At 54.5% G+C, this 14,620-nt stretch overlaps 6 protein-coding genes across 6 annotated transcripts; 3 read left to right on the forward strand and 3 right to left on the reverse strand.

Moving 5' to 3' along the window:
• Nucleotides 1-598: 598 nt before the first annotated feature.
• On the reverse strand, nt 599-1,361 carry M409DRAFT_52305 (uncharacterized protein; the record flags this gene model as incomplete). The annotated part of the gene is made up of 2 exons (XM_033812046.1): nt 599-1,060; nt 1,140-1,361. 2 exons carry the CDS (start codon nt 1,359-1,361, stop codon nt 599-601), a joined length of 684 nt encoding a protein of 227 aa, XP_033670697.1.
• Nucleotides 1,362-3,051: 1,690 nt separating this feature from the next.
• Nucleotides 3,052-4,740, forward strand: M409DRAFT_52306 (uncharacterized protein; the record flags this gene model as incomplete). Its single annotated transcript, XM_033812047.1, has 1 exon — nt 3,052-4,740. One exon carries the CDS (start codon nt 3,052-3,054, stop codon nt 4,738-4,740), a length of 1,689 nt encoding a protein of 562 aa, XP_033670698.1.
• Nucleotides 4,741-5,745: 1,005 nt separating this feature from the next.
• Nucleotides 5,746-6,747, reverse strand: M409DRAFT_20224 (uncharacterized protein; the record flags this gene model as incomplete). Its single annotated transcript, XM_033805285.1, has 1 exon — nt 5,746-6,747. The coding sequence occupies one exon, from the start codon at nt 6,745-6,747 to the stop codon at nt 5,746-5,748; it is 1,002 nt and encodes a 333-aa protein (XP_033670699.1).
• A 304-nt stretch (nt 6,748-7,051) lies between these two features.
• M409DRAFT_31961 (uncharacterized protein) lies at nt 7,052-7,905 on the forward strand (the record flags this gene model as incomplete). Its single annotated transcript, XM_033810245.1, has 3 exons — nt 7,052-7,209; nt 7,278-7,754; nt 7,809-7,905. Coding segments are annotated over 3 exons (732 nt in total), but the record flags the coding sequence as incomplete, so codon positions are not given.
• A 1,225-nt stretch (nt 7,906-9,130) lies between these two features.
• Nucleotides 9,131-13,042, forward strand: M409DRAFT_20226 (uncharacterized protein; the record flags this gene model as incomplete). The annotated part of the gene is made up of 1 exon (XM_033805286.1): nt 9,131-13,042. The coding sequence occupies one exon, from the start codon at nt 9,131-9,133 to the stop codon at nt 13,040-13,042; it is 3,912 nt and encodes a 1,303-aa protein (XP_033670701.1).
• A 331-nt stretch (nt 13,043-13,373) lies between these two features.
• On the reverse strand, nt 13,374-14,427 carry M409DRAFT_20227 (uncharacterized protein; the record flags this gene model as incomplete). Its single annotated transcript, XM_033805287.1, has 3 exons — nt 13,374-13,386; nt 13,789-13,895; nt 13,984-14,427. The coding sequence occupies 3 exons, from the start codon at nt 14,425-14,427 to the stop codon at nt 13,374-13,376; spliced, it is 564 nt and encodes a 187-aa protein (XP_033670702.1).
• Nucleotides 14,428-14,620: the final 193 nt, after the last annotated feature.

Raw genomic sequence — 14,620 nt, forward strand, 5'->3', positions numbered from 1 at the left:
GAACGAAACCAAGATCTTGTGGACCTACCCGAACCCGCCATGCAATCGACTTGACTCGCCTCGAGCTGGATCCCTATTCGCCTATCCGCCAGACCGGTGAACTGCAAGATGCCGCACATCCCGAATGCATGGCATGCAGCTTCTGGGCTTTGTCGCTATAGGTGCCGATATGACGTTTCTACGCGCATCGGTAGGCGAGTAGTCACAAGGAGCAGGCGCTCGCAAGGGAAGAGGGGCCTGAGGGCCTCCCCGCTGCAGAGCCTCATTTTTCAGGACTATCGCTGCTCCCTGCGTCTGAGCAGCAGCTTGTGCTGAGCTTCTCTCTGCCCAGCTTTAACGCCCAAGACCCGCCGAACAACTTGAGGAGAAGGAGAACTCTCCGGGAAATCAGATGAATCACTGGAATGGACCACACAATCACTTGAATGTTTAGCTCGTCGAATCGTTGGCATTGCAAGCATGCAGAAGGTCAAACTCGCGACGATGGCCACCGTCGACTGACTGACTACAAGGTAAGTCCTCGAGCAATCAAATTACCATCGTAGGGAAATCAGTATCAGGACTCTCATTTCGTTCACCTCTTATCAGTTTCAAAAGATCATGCATTCCGTCGACCGTAACACACCCTCACAGGCAACCACGTCCGCAGTCCATCCTCCCGCATCTCCTTGGTGATACCATCCACCCATCTCTGATACTCCTCCACACTCCACCCCAAAATTTTCGTATGCAGCGTCTCCCCAAATCCATACATTCCCTGCAACAGGTTCTGCTGGCCCATCCTTCCCAGCGCCTGATTCTCCTCATCCTCCATCCACGGCCCCGTCAACATGCGGAACTCCGCCTCCTGGACATCCTGCAAAGCGGCGTTCTTCATGAGATCTGGCATGTCGTTCATGATCTGCAGGTTGAGCTTGATTTTAGAGCCCACTGAGATCATGGAATTGCTCCAGGCGATGAATTTCGACGTCGCTGCGTCTTTCTCGTCGAGGCTTTTGCACGGCATGCAGAATTCTTGGATCTCGACACTTCCGCCTGGTAAGAGGTGTTCGTGGCATCTCTTCAGTAGGGCGTGCCAGTCTCGAACACCAATCACGATAAACCGGGCGTGGATATAATCGAACTCTCCCAAACCAGACCAGGTCTCCTCCGCTTCGAGATCGGTTGTTTCGCGAAGTCGATGGCCCAGTTTCCGGTCCCGCAGCCGATGTCCAGGACTCGCAAAGGTTTGGATGTGTCGAGTGGTGCGCGGTGGATCCTTGAAATGTGCGGGTTAGGAGAATGTGTTGGAAGTCGAGACGGTCGGATTCGGCGGCGTTGTTGGGCAGGACGTATTCGCGGAATTGGGCGTGGGTGGCCATCTTGTTCCGCTGGAGCTCTTCTTTAAGGAGCGGGTGCGAGAAATCATGTCGCACAAGCTTCTCTTATATACAGGAAGGAGCTGAGATGGCTTAAACGGTAGGAAGTCTTGCTTACAGAGTCACACTTCGGTAATTGGACTTACTCTGGGTGAAGTGCACAGGGCCGGATTTTCATGCCACAAGAAGCCAATCACTGTACCTGCTACAAAGAGTGTTTGTGCGGATACCCTGATGCCGTATTATTGTAGGGCTTCGCGAGCAGGTGGTGCTGATTCGGGCAATATTTAGTAAGGGAAGCTCGGCTTTTGATCGTCGTGGAGTAAAACGTGCGAGCTGTGCGAGCCTTGAACGTGCTGTGTTGCGCTCTTTACTACTCTGGTGGTGGTTTCCATGGAAGGTCCGTGAGATCTAATGAGCTGGATCGGTTGTAGGGCTTACATAGGTTTTGGAGGAGACTGCCGACGATGCGACGTCTTCATATTTTCGCCTTCGTTCTTCCTGTCTGATCCATCTTCAGGGCTGCAGAATTCCGCGTATGCAGTTGGAACAGAATCCTATGGCCAGCAAAGGCGAGTACGGTATCGATTCCACTTCATAGGATCCAGGATCTCGGCCGATGTCAGAGAGACAGTCCGCGAAGAGGAGGAAAGTCCGGAGGAGCAAGCGCGTCGTAATCCCTGGACAAGACGTGTTGGCGAGTCCGAGGAGGACTTCTTCGAGGCAAGAGCATGAGAGAATAGAACGAAATTTACGAATGTTTCTCTTCTCGCAGGGCACGGTGGCTCCAGAGTTGAACTCGAAGTGAGAGAAAATGAACGGAAACGTTGAGATGCAACGTAGAAGCAACTTGCCAACCATATCGACGTAGTGAGCCAGGGACCGAGTATTCTGGAGAGTACGCCATATATATTGAGGGATAGTAGAGGGTATGTTCAGGAACAGGCGTAGATTGCGCGACGTGGACGTAAAGTAGATGTTGAGGTATTGACTTGGCTCGTTCACACAGGGCGCGCCTGGATTGCGGAGAGCGACATGCACTGTCGGCAGGTCGGCAAGAAGGATAACTAGCATTCTGAAGTGATGCCGCAGCAGTCGTCGTTCTCGGATATTGGCGGCGATCACGTGATGTTTTGCTCTTGTTTACAGCGGTCAAGGAGGTCCGTTTACGCTATGGCCCGTTCCGAGAAGCTGGCAGCGCGCACAAGCCAGACCCGCCGTCGCTCGCTGCTTTGACATGTGACAGATCGTTGAACTCGACACCACCACGCCCACCGTCAACGACACCCCGTCCGCCCACCGCCCGCCCGCCCGCCAGAATCCGCCATACCATGGACGCATTCTCGCTGTTCGTGTAATACTAATCCGGTATTTGCAGAAAACCTCAGGCATTGCTACCCGCCGCCCTCACCGTCCGCCTGGCGGATTCGATTTCTCCACTTCACTCAGCGGCGGCGACGGCCTTGCTGCCGTTCACCAAGAGCCATAGGAAGCCGAAATAAGCATACCGGCTCGAAGCCATTGTCGAAATCGACCCACAGTGAAAGACCGCAGTTTATCTGCGCCGCTGTGCTCCAGCCGCCTTCCTCTCCACTACAAGACACACCACCACCAGACCATGATCCTTCTCCTCGACCAATCCAGTCAACAATCACTACCCATCTACGAATAGTCCGCTGCCCTCAATAGCAGCATGCGCACGCAGCAGGAGGAGGAGACACACCAAGACGACGAGCATCAGGAGTCTTCTCAACACCCTCATCAAGAGCAAGCCCATTTTGGCGATATGGCATTGGTCTTGGACCAACACCTTCCGCAGAGCTTGGAACCTGGCTTCGGCTTAGGAGGTCAGTACATCGTGGAAGGGTATATCTCTCCACAATTGCTGACGGCGTATACTCCAGAGTTCCAATACGGCGACCCTGGCGATCTGGGAACACCGCCTTCTGGGCCACCGGTGTTGACCCACTCAGACCAGTCCCTCCTCAGTAGCTTCTTCAACGACCCCAATGGTATCACGTCGAACCTCATTCCCTACGATACCGGCCTGCCGCAGGGCCACGAGGCTGCGAATAGCGGCTTCATGTACCAATTCGGCAATGGCAGCGGCTCTGCGCTAGGCTCACTTCACCACAAGTCGCACGTAAACGGCAGCAACGTGCAGATCGGCCACACTGAGCATTGGAATCAGCCGCCGGCACAGCAGCACATGAACGCCGACGATATCTCGGCTGCTTCTACGATTCACAACTTGAAGGCGCCAACGCCGACTCCAAACTACTCCGGCCTTCATGTCCCTGGTATCAGCGCATCATGGGGCAACTTTGCCATGCCAACTCCGATACAGAACTCGGCTCATATTCCAAGCGTGCCAGGCCAGGCTCAATTGCGCGCTGTGCCTACGCAGACACGTCATCACTCCTTCACTTATCCAAGTCAGCCTATTTTCAGCCACAATCACATGTACCCGCCGCAGCCGCCTCCAAGTGAAGCAGCGCACGGATCACAAACGCGACCTCGTCACATGTCTTATGGCGAGCAACCTCTTCATCAATGGTCTGACTTCCAACAACAACAATACCAGTCTGGCCACGGTATGAGCTTTGGCACCGACACTTCATTTACCGGCGGCGGTTTTCAATCCGCTACTCCTACTCAGGCTCACCACGAAGACAAGGAAGGCAATCTACTCAACGTGCCAGGTGCAGAGCAAGCAGCAACGCGCCCACAAGCACATCGCACAATGAGTGACCAGCAGCAGAACGGCTCTCAGGGCCAAGACAACTCGAGACCTCCTACCAACGGCGGCTCAGGTGCCTCTCAATGGGGCAACATGACCTCATCGACGAGGAAGCAAGATGAAGGCGAGTTTGCTGAGCCACGCGACCGCAAGCGTCGCAAGAGCCAAATGGAGGGACCAGGCGAAGCGCAGTTCACATCATATCAAGGTCGGGGTGTAGAAGACGTGGGCAGCATGGAGTCGCCACACAAGCGTCGCAAGTCATCCACCATGCCGGGACTCCCAGACTCGCCGGAGGAGTTTGACCGGAATGGTCGGAGCAAAAAGAAGAATCGCGAGACTCTTACTGATGCCGAGAAGCGGCAGCATCACATCGAGTCGGAGAAGAAGCGGAGAGAGCTGATTGCCGGAGGCTACAAAGACCTCGAGGGCATGGTGCCTTGCTTGCAGCCAGGAAAGTCGGGTCTGTCGCGTTCAGAGGTCCTCCAAGAGATAGCATCTTATCTGGAGACCCTGAAAGTGGGCAACATTAGGCTTGCCCAGGCGCTGCAGACTTATGGACTGGACATCACTGCCGAGCATCCATACGCACCACAGATCAAGACCGAGGAAGGTGTCGTCAACCATGTCTTTAGTACTTGAAGTGCAGTCTCGTTTTGACCGACGATTTTCGCACTTTCAGGAAATCTCCAACCAAGAGATGGACAGGACACCCTCATCGATTTCACACCCTCACCAACTTCACCGACTCGCTCATCGACTCCACCACCACACCACCTCATCAACTCCTTATGCTCATCGACTCCACTACCTCACCGACTTAACACCTGCTACGACGAAATCTGCCGAGTAGGAGGAATGTCTGAACATATCCCAAAGAGACAGCTACACCAGTAGCTGTGCTCACACGGTACATACACCTACCTCCTTTCGACTTTGTCACTTGACACTATACCCCCGGACCCGAATGCGATAGATGAGAACGACATGATGCTTTCAAGACAGACCAGCCGGCTTACGGCGTTGGGAGGATATACCAGGACTGCTGCTTTGTGTTTCCTCTTTTTCTTTTTTCTCGACACTTGAGTTGGAATGCGTTGGAGCGGAGATATAATGGCAAGGGAAGGGAAGGAAGACAAGCTGGAACTTCTTTTGTTACGGCATGGCGAACGCCCGACTGGAACCACGACGATCTGCGACGACCATTCCGACCACCGACGACTACGACTTCACATACTGCTCTTGGCTTTTTGGGGGAGGAGGGATGATGTGGATACTTCATTTGGAGACTGTGAGGAGCATCATCGCCCAAGTGCACTTTGGCTGCGGATTCATCAATTTGCGGCTTCGGCCAAGGGCTTGACGAAGCACCCCCGGTCGTCCCTTTTGTATCTTGCGCCTTCTGACCTTACAAAGGCTTACTCTTCGTGTACTTAAACTTCTGATCCACTTTCGATAGCGAAAGGGGGATAAAAGCTTGTTGAAACTACTTTCACGTCACGGGGTGTTATTACAGGATTTCACGTACTATTGTGCCGTTGTTGATTCTGATTCTTCGGCATCCTTCGATCTCCTTTCAGGGGTTGCAGAATTGCTACTCAGAAGTCCAAGGAAAATCATTCCGTGAAATTCGAACATCGCAGTATGTCATCGTGGCGTTTGATTTATCACGACTGTGCCATTCTCAAGCTCGACTCCATCATCCTCTGATCTCTCCTGCAGATTCCTCAAAACCGCAAAGTAATACACCACCCCAAACACAGCACCACCCAAATGCGCCGCATAGCCCACGCGAGGCCTCTGCTGACTCCAAGACCTACTAGTACTGCCACTAGCTTTGAAAACCTCATCCAACCTCAACAACCCCATCACATCGCCCAAGACCTGCATGCCCGAGAGAACCCACACGGGCGCGCTGAAATCGACAACTGGGATGCCCAACCTCGCGTTCGGGGCAGCGACAGCGGCGAGGGCGGCGAACGCGGAGACGATGCCGCTGGCGCCCATGGCGGTTCTGCGATCACCGAAAGCGCCGCCTAGGGGGTGACTGCGGAGGCGCCACTCGAGGAGCTGGGCGGCGCTGGCGAGGATGCTGGCGCCGAGGGTTATGGCGCCGACGTGCAGGGCGGACATGCCGGGGATCCGCGCGCAGAGGGGGGAGTACGCGAGGAGAGCGAGCATGTTGCCTAGCAGGTGGTCTGGGCGTTCGTGCAGGAAGCCGGAGGTGAGCCACGTCCATAGGGGGCTTGTCGAGGAGAGGCCGAGCCGTTTCGTCCAGAGCAGAGTTTCCTCTGCGCCTAGGGATTTGGAGCGCGTGGTGATGATGCGTTGTTTCCAGTTCCAGCGTTCGAGGGTCGGGGAGGTCCAGCGGCCGAGGAGGGAGGATTTGGACCAGGTTTCGTAGCTTTGGATTGCTTTGAGGGTGGCGCGGGATTTGATGAGGGTGTAGTTGATGAAGGCGGGGAGGTTCAGGAGGGCTATTGCTTTGAAGGCGAGGTTTGAGTGGGGATCGGGTTTTTGTTGTTCGAATTCATTGCGCTGAGAGATTGATTGAGGATTTGACTCTGTGTGAGTATTTTCTGTTTCGCTAACTTTCCGCCTGTGAATCCATCGGCTGATCTGGGTGTATTGAATGGGGGCGAAGTCCATGTTTGATGGGATGAGGTTGGTAGTTGATTAAAAGCTGAACGACGTTTTATTTCCATCGCCAACGCTGTTCTTTTTCGTTGAAGCTCACACGATGGAGAGCATTTTCCGACAACAATGATGAGACATGAAGTATCACATGTTGTCATGACAGCGGAAGTGAAGTCGAGACCAACAAGTTCCCCTGCCAAGCACTGTCCAGGAACCGGAGGGACACACCCCACTTGACCCCACATCAACGCAGAGCAACTGATAAGAAGCAGATGAGAACTTGCTCATGGTTTTGTAACTGCAGCACAAGATGGCACACTCACACGACGGTCACTCGCACTCCCATGAAGGTACAGCCGACCATGGCCATAGCCATGAGATCCTCGACGGGCCAGGATCGTTTCTGGGTCGCGAAATGCCCATCATCGAAGGTCGTGACTGGAAAGAGAGAGCTTTCACCATAGGTATTGGTGGGTATGTCCTGAGAAAGATCCGATTCTGTGATCATGTTGGGATCAGACTTACTCACATCCGGCATGCAGACCAGTCGGCTCCGGCAAGACCGCCCTGATGCTCGCTCTATGTCTTGCACTTCGTGACAAGTACAACATCGCTGCTGTGACCAACGACATCTTCACGAGAGAAGACTGCGAGTTCCTCACCAAACACAAAGCTCTACCGGCAGAGCGGATCCGAGCGATAGAAACAGGTGGCTGCCCGCATGCTGCAGTGCGAGAGGATATCTCTGCCAACTTGGCGGCTCTGATCGATCTGCATAAAGAGTTTAACACCGAGATTTTGCTCATTGAGAGTGGCGGTGACAACTTGGCTGCCAACTACTCTCGAGAGTTGGCAGACTACATCATCTACGTGATCGATGTCAGCGGAGGTGATAAGATTCCACGGAAGGGCGGTCCGGGCATCACGCAGAGCGATCTCTTGATCGTGAACAAAACGGACCTGGCAGAGCTCATTGGCGCGGACCTGAATGTCATGGACCGAGATGCAAGAAAGATCCGGTGAGTTGCGTTGCTTCCTGCAAGAGCGTTGCCTGGCTGACCGTCGTCGGGTAGTGAGGGCGGACCAACGATTTTTGCGCAGGTCAAAAACGGGAAAGGAATGGACCACATTGTAGACCTCATCCTGAGTGCCTGGAGAAGCAGTGGAGCAGCAGCGGCGAGTGGCAGATCGAATGGATCGACGTAAGTTCGAAGCCAGACAATATTGGACGCCGGCAATTGAAGGAGAGTGTTCGAACCACTGCTAAATATTCCATCACTCTTCACTCTTGCAGGCAATGCAGAGCGTGAGAAGCCTAGATATCGCCATGGTCCCTAGCAAAGTTGGCGAGGACGGTATCCGTGAGTCAGTCAAGTCGTGGCCTGCATTGGGTTGAAAGTCCAGTCTCAAGTCGAAGTGCTGTGATCAACTGGTGGCGTTGACACTTGAAACAGGCCAATGCAGCTCACAAGTCATGCATGCACGTTGATATCCGCACTGTCTCCAGATCCGCAACGTCGAACAAGCCTGACATGCATCGCTGGGAGAGGCACGCGTAACACGGAAACCGGGTGGAAGCTCGCATCGGAAGGGGCATCCCGTCCAGCAGATGTTGTTTAGCTCTGGATAAGCCCAGAAATAGCTCGGCCGTCTGTAATTATCAGCATCAGCGACATAATGAAGCTTGGGAGAGCATCGGTGAATGAGACTGCTATGCACGGCGGTAGCATGTATATCGATGATCCGCGTGAGGTTGAAGACGGCGTGGGGAGAAGAGTGTTGCAGCGGCGTGCCGGCCAGGGGTTGAGAAGCGAAAAAGAAGGCTTCTGGCAGATGCGCTACCGAACTCTACCCTCTTGTCTCTGGAGTGTCTCAAAGAGGCAGGAGCGACTGTTACGAGTGGAGGCGTGTGGCCGTCACAAAGCAATATCGCGACGCTGGACCACATTGCCACGCCTCTGCGGTCTGACCAGCGCACAAGACCATCAATCCAGGTGAATGGGGGAAGAAGCTGTCGCGGGACCCTTGCATTTGGAGGATCTGCTCCTTCCAACTTGGCGGGCGCAGGGCGAGGCGGCCATTGGCTGGATCTGGGCCGTGAGCACGCGGCTGCGCTAGTCAATTCGCCGCTGCACCTTAATCGAGCGTGCTAAAGCCAGCACTTCACCACCACACACTCTCGGCCGCCCATTTTCTGCTGCCCATGTTTCATTGCTGTCTGAGTCGCACTCTGCCTTCCGCCCCGGCCATTGTCTCAATGTGAGCGGTCGTGCATGTCCAGCTGCCTGACGAGCGCCGACTGGGTTCAGTCGTCTTGAGCACACCTTCATGGCAACAACTTTGAGCTAGCGGCTCCTCTCGGGCGTGCTTCACCTTGCCGTACCAAATTGTCGCCATGCATCCCGGGAATCCATTCACCAATGCCCCGGCTCTGCCCAGGCCCAAAGGCCACCTCCATTCGCGTTCCATATCACGCTCGCCGGCTCGCCAGCATGCTCGTGACTTCGACCCGCTGTTGCGAGACCTTTCGCCTACCACCACGTTGCGAGCCTTCGTCTCCGATCCAGAAGACATGGGTGGCCAAGAGCCGGACGTGTTGATGAGGACTGTACAGACTACGTCCATTTCAGAACGAGCTTTGGGAGCAAAGGCAGCCCAAGCATGCCTCGATTTGCGGGCATGGACCAGGGAGTTGGAGGACTGGCAGTGGTCGGGCACATTCGAAGTCCCTGAACCAGCTCGAAAGAAGATGCGCATGTCAAACTTCGAACACAACAACACATCTTCGGCAAACGGGGTCGACGCCGACGAGGAATATTGGGGCAGTCTTCCAGCAACGACCGTGCAAGAATACGAGAGACGAGCAGATGAAATTGGGCACAGTCTGGACCAGATCAATGTCGAGGAGTTGAAGGACTACGTCTTGAGCTCGCACTACCGGGTCGAATCAAGGCCACAATCAAGAGACAGCAACTTTGGCGCAAACAGCACAACGACAGACATGAAGAAATTGGACGATTACACAGCTGTCGTCACTGCGACGATTCTACACGCTTTGCCCTTCCTTTCCAAACTTAATCGGTTACTGGATACTTGGACAATCCGTTTGATCATCCTTCGCAGCGCTCCAAACTACCTGCGCGATTTGAAGCAGGCGAGAACAGACCTAGACGATGGATGGGCAGCGCTAGCAGCGCCTTCTTCTGCCATTTCGGATGTCAGCCAGGAGAAGTTCGATAGACAGACAATGGAGGAGATGAAAGATACGCTAGAGGCACAGGTTAGTAGCCTGGGCGGCAAGCTCGATCGATTCCTGGACAATCTGGAAGGACGAGATGACTCCTTACCCGACACGTGGATCGATGACTTCGAGCTATTAGAATCTTCCTATGGGGCTTGGGTGGTGCAAGCAGAGAGGAAGGTGCTCGAGCATGAGTGGCGTGGGAGCATTCATCGAACAGAGCTTGAGGCTCGACCGCTTCGATCAGATGCAGAGGACCAGCGCCCTGCCACGAGAAATCAAATCTCGGAGCTCGAAGACGCTGCACTCGATCATGATGCCGTTCGACGACTGTCTATGCGATCTACAGATGCGGCTGGGTTTCTAGCTAGATCCCAAGAGCTTCCAGCGGCAACGACTGGAGCACTTAAGCCTGGCAATCATGCAGTAGAGTCGTCCGCCGACAGTGGTCCAGCCGAGCTCGATACACGCCCTGTTCCGGTTCTAATATCGAGCGACGTTGAACCTACTTCAGCTGTTGAAGGACAGGGCATTGCACGAGTCCCGTCATCAGGTTCCGTCTCTAAGGAAGATGGAATGGGCCAGGTCGCGAAGAGACGTGCACAGTTCTTGAACGACATCGAACGAAACCAATCATTGATGAAGACGTCCAAAAGCCCAGTGCGGCCATTTGAGCACGCTAGTAACGCGTTCACACGGCTGTTCAAGAAAGATCGAAGTCCTGAGCAGGTCAAGCCTAAGAGGACGACCAGCAACAAGTGGAGTTCGGGCACCAACGCGGACGACAGGTCTGTCTCCGCAGAACGAAATCCGCTTTCGCCGGTCTCAGTTGCGAGCTCGAAGTTCAATGCTACCAGCATGGCGAGCTCTGTCCCGTCGGCGACAAGCTCATCGAAGACATCTCAAGTTGGCAGTCCTGAGACTGATCAATTGCCTGCGAAGCACGATGGGTCAGTGTTTGACCAGTATGACACCGGCGAGTCGCATGAGGAGCCACCGTACTATACGCAGGACCACTACCGCGAGATCAACGAGATCATGCGAGATGAACCTCAGCCGTCCAATCTGTCATCCCCTTTCCACTCTCCTGCTAAAGAGAGTGTACCAAATAATTGGCCTCTGGCGTCCCCTGCCGATACCCCCCAAGAAGACAACATGTTCGAGAAGCAGGACGTCTTGCCTTCGAACAGTTCTAGACACCGTGCAGACTCTGGACCTGAGGTCAATAGCCCAGACCTCGCGCTCCTGAGTGACGAGTTCGACCGTATTTTCATTGAGTCTCTGCCCGCTGCACCAGAAGAGCGGCCGGGTTCCGCAAGAGCGCCTACGAGGACGACACCCTGGACGAACACTTATCGACGACCAGCCTCGCTTCCTCGGAACGTTCGAAAGCACATGCCGGAGATGTCAAAGTACTCTGGAAGCTACCTGGACATGGTATCTGTCAATAACCAGCGCACTGGATCCTCTTCAGGTTTGCCGAATGGTGCAAGCCGTTCAGATGTTCCTGCAATGTCCAGACCGTCTAGTAAAGACCAAGCGAATGGATCGACGCTGGATCATGGAGGCGTGGGCTCTGACGGCAGTGCCATGGACACTTCTCGCTCCTTGAAGCTTACCATTCCCGAGAATGAGTCGAACGTGGACAGGCCTTCGGAGAAGAGACCACAAGCCGCCAAGCGAGCTTCAATCGCATCCATTGAAGCCTTCCCTCGCTCTCAGCTGAAGACGATTGATGTTCCACGGCTATCGCGACGTAGCAGCGCTTCTCCAGGAATCACACCGCCCCAGACACCTCCACGGTCCCGAGAACCATCGACCGCAGGGGGAGCAGACGCAGATGAAGCTGGGCCCATGTCGTATAAAGGGATGGTTGCCTTTCCAACACCTCCTCCACGTCGTGTCAGTGCCTCAAGTCGTGCCACGCCGCCGCCAGCTTTGGTTGGAAAAGAATCTCCGACTGTTTTGCGCAGTCTCCCGCGCTCTAGTCCAGCCAAGAGCGACGTGAATGGCTCTCCTCTGGGAGACGAGAATACTTCCCCGTCCGCTCCACTTAACGTTGCTATGGCCAAGCGACGTGGCAAGAGCACGTTACGAGTGGAGAATTCGCCTTCGAGCCCGATCTCTTCGCCTCAAAAGACATCGCATTCGCGGGTCGTGGAGGAAGATACGTTCGATCGTCACGTATCAGAGGTTTTGGAGACTCTGCCTGGCCAAATCCGATTCGCTTCAAGGGCTGGTGCAGAGACTCCCTCACTTCGCCCCGCCTATAACGGCCCACGACCGAAGATCCAATCTGGTCGTTCTTCTCGTGCCGCAGGTATGACCATTGCGCCTGCAGAATCGTCTCCCAAGAAGACGAGTTCAGCCTCAGAACCAGAGGTTAAGCTATACCACCTCACGACATCTGGGCGAGACGAGCCCATCAAACTTTTCGTTCGCCTTGTGGGAGAGGGTGAGCGAGTGATGGTCCGTGTGGGCGGTGGCTGGGCAGACCTCGCAGATTACCTTCGACAATACGCAGAACACCACGGCAGCCGGACTGTCTCCGAAGGCAATCTCGAGGTGCAGACCGTGACCAGCGCACCTGGATCTCGCAAGGCTAGTGGCGCTGCTGAGATGAACAGGGCAAAGTCACCGGTGCCCGGCCCTCTTGGGACCCCGCGACCATCCAGCAAAGACAGCGATAACGAGTGGTCGTTCCCTGTATTGTCGAACGGACGATCAACACCCAGCACAACAGGACGACAGACGCCGACGATGGGATCAACCCCAAAGTCATCTTCCGGAAGCTCTCGCCCCTCGACCGCGAATGTGTCCCGACCGCCTAGCAGGCAGAACACAGGAGAAGTCGGGCTGGCGGGTCCTTCCAGCGGCAAGAAGTCTGCTCTCCCTGAACAGAAAGCTAAATGGGTTGAAGGCATGATCGAGCGTGCCAAGCAAGCAAGCGCAGAGAAGTCGAAAGATGAGAAGCAGAAGTATTTCGGGGAGCTGGGCAAGGCTGGAGGGACGAGACGGGTGATTTTCCGGTCGAGTTCTGGGACGGGAGAGAAGCCGTCGAAGTGAGGGAAGAGGACAGCAGAGGGGTTGATGATTTTGAGCGAAGCGTGGCGTTTGTGTTTTTCGTACTGCAAGCGTTTTTTCGTTTTGATCGGTGAACAGGGGAAGGGAACTTTGAAACAAAAAGAGCAAACCAATGCATACAGGATTGGCCGTGTTTGAAAGAAAAAAACGACCACGCCAAAACACAGAGAGAGATACCCATACATACACACAAAGTAAACAGACAGTAATCAACAATTCCCTCTTCGTTAAAATAAAACAGTTCAATTCCCCTAGATGATGATGAATGCCCCCCATATCTACGCCATTCTTATTCCCCAATTTTCATCACAAATCACATTGCTTCACTGTGAGGTGTCAAAGTAAGCATGCATTTCATCAGATCTCTCAAGATACATGTAATAACGCCCCCCAGCCAGCTCCAGCATCGATTGGGGGGGGGGAAAGGCGACGGTCGGTGTTTGGTGGTTGTGGTTTCTTGTACCCAAAAATAGTTGGGATCAAGGGTGGTTGTGGAGGTAGGTAGGTATGGTAGGTGTGGTGTTGGTGTGGTGGTGGTGAGTTGTTGAGTTATTCACTAGGCACTGTTATTCTGGGTAAGAGCCTTTTCCACCGATTTGGGGAAGTTCTTATGTTTGGGGCGGTTGGATCGATTTGATTTGATAGATGCTTTGGAGTGGAGGCTGGAGCATGGCGAGGCAAGGCAAGAGGGATGATGTGTGAGGATTAAGGGAGATTTGGTAACTTACTATAACGACAGGGTCAGGTCCCCGCGAATGCTGGCTTTGAGTTCGATTTCAATGTCGAGGTTCGCTTCTAGCGAGAGCTTAAGGCCGTCTTTGTCTTTGAGTTCAGACTGTGAAGGTCCATGTCAGCCTCGTCGTCCTTTACTCCCCATTTCTCCCAAGGGATGGTGGATGGTGGAGGGGGTGGATGATACGTACGCCGCCCGTCGCCGGTTCCGGCGTCATGTAGTACGGTTGATTCGGATTCGAGCCTCGTACGGGAATCTCGCCCCTCTGCGCCCTCGCCATCGTCACCGGCCCATCCATCGACGTGCTGTCCGGGCCGATTCGCTCAAACGGCCGCATCGCTTGCATGTCGCCGTTGGCGTCGGCTTCCTCGAGCGCCTCCAGAGAACCTGTCTTCATGTACGTCCCCTCCTCGAAGGCCTGCTTGATGCGTTTGCGGCGCTCTCGTCGCGAGGAGGAGCGGGAGCGGGCGGTGTCGATGCCGACGTCGCGGCGTTCCTTTTTGATGAGGTTGTCTTGTTTTTCTTGTTGTTGCACGGTGCGTTGCTTGGGGGGGTTTTGGAGGGTTTCTTCGGAGAGATGCTCGAGTTTAGGCTGTTCGATGAATCTGCGGCGGTCGGCTTCGTTGGCGGCCATGTTGGGTGGGTGGATGTGTTGGTTTCCAATGGGGTATGGATGCAGGTCAATGGGGGAGGTGTATGTCAGAGATGGGCGAGTATACTAGACAGATCCAGACCAGAACGAACAGGAAGCAGAGTACGTAGAGACGAGCTCGACCCTTCACCCACCTGAGACCCTACAGCAGCCGCCGGCAGGCCACTCACAATGC

The sequence above is a fragment of the Zasmidium cellare genome (assembly GCF_010093935.1).
Source record: "Zasmidium cellare ATCC 36951 unplaced genomic scaffold M409scaffold_9, whole genome shotgun sequence".
NCBI classification, from domain to species: domain Eukaryota; kingdom Fungi; phylum Ascomycota; class Dothideomycetes; order Mycosphaerellales; family Mycosphaerellaceae; genus Zasmidium; species Zasmidium cellare.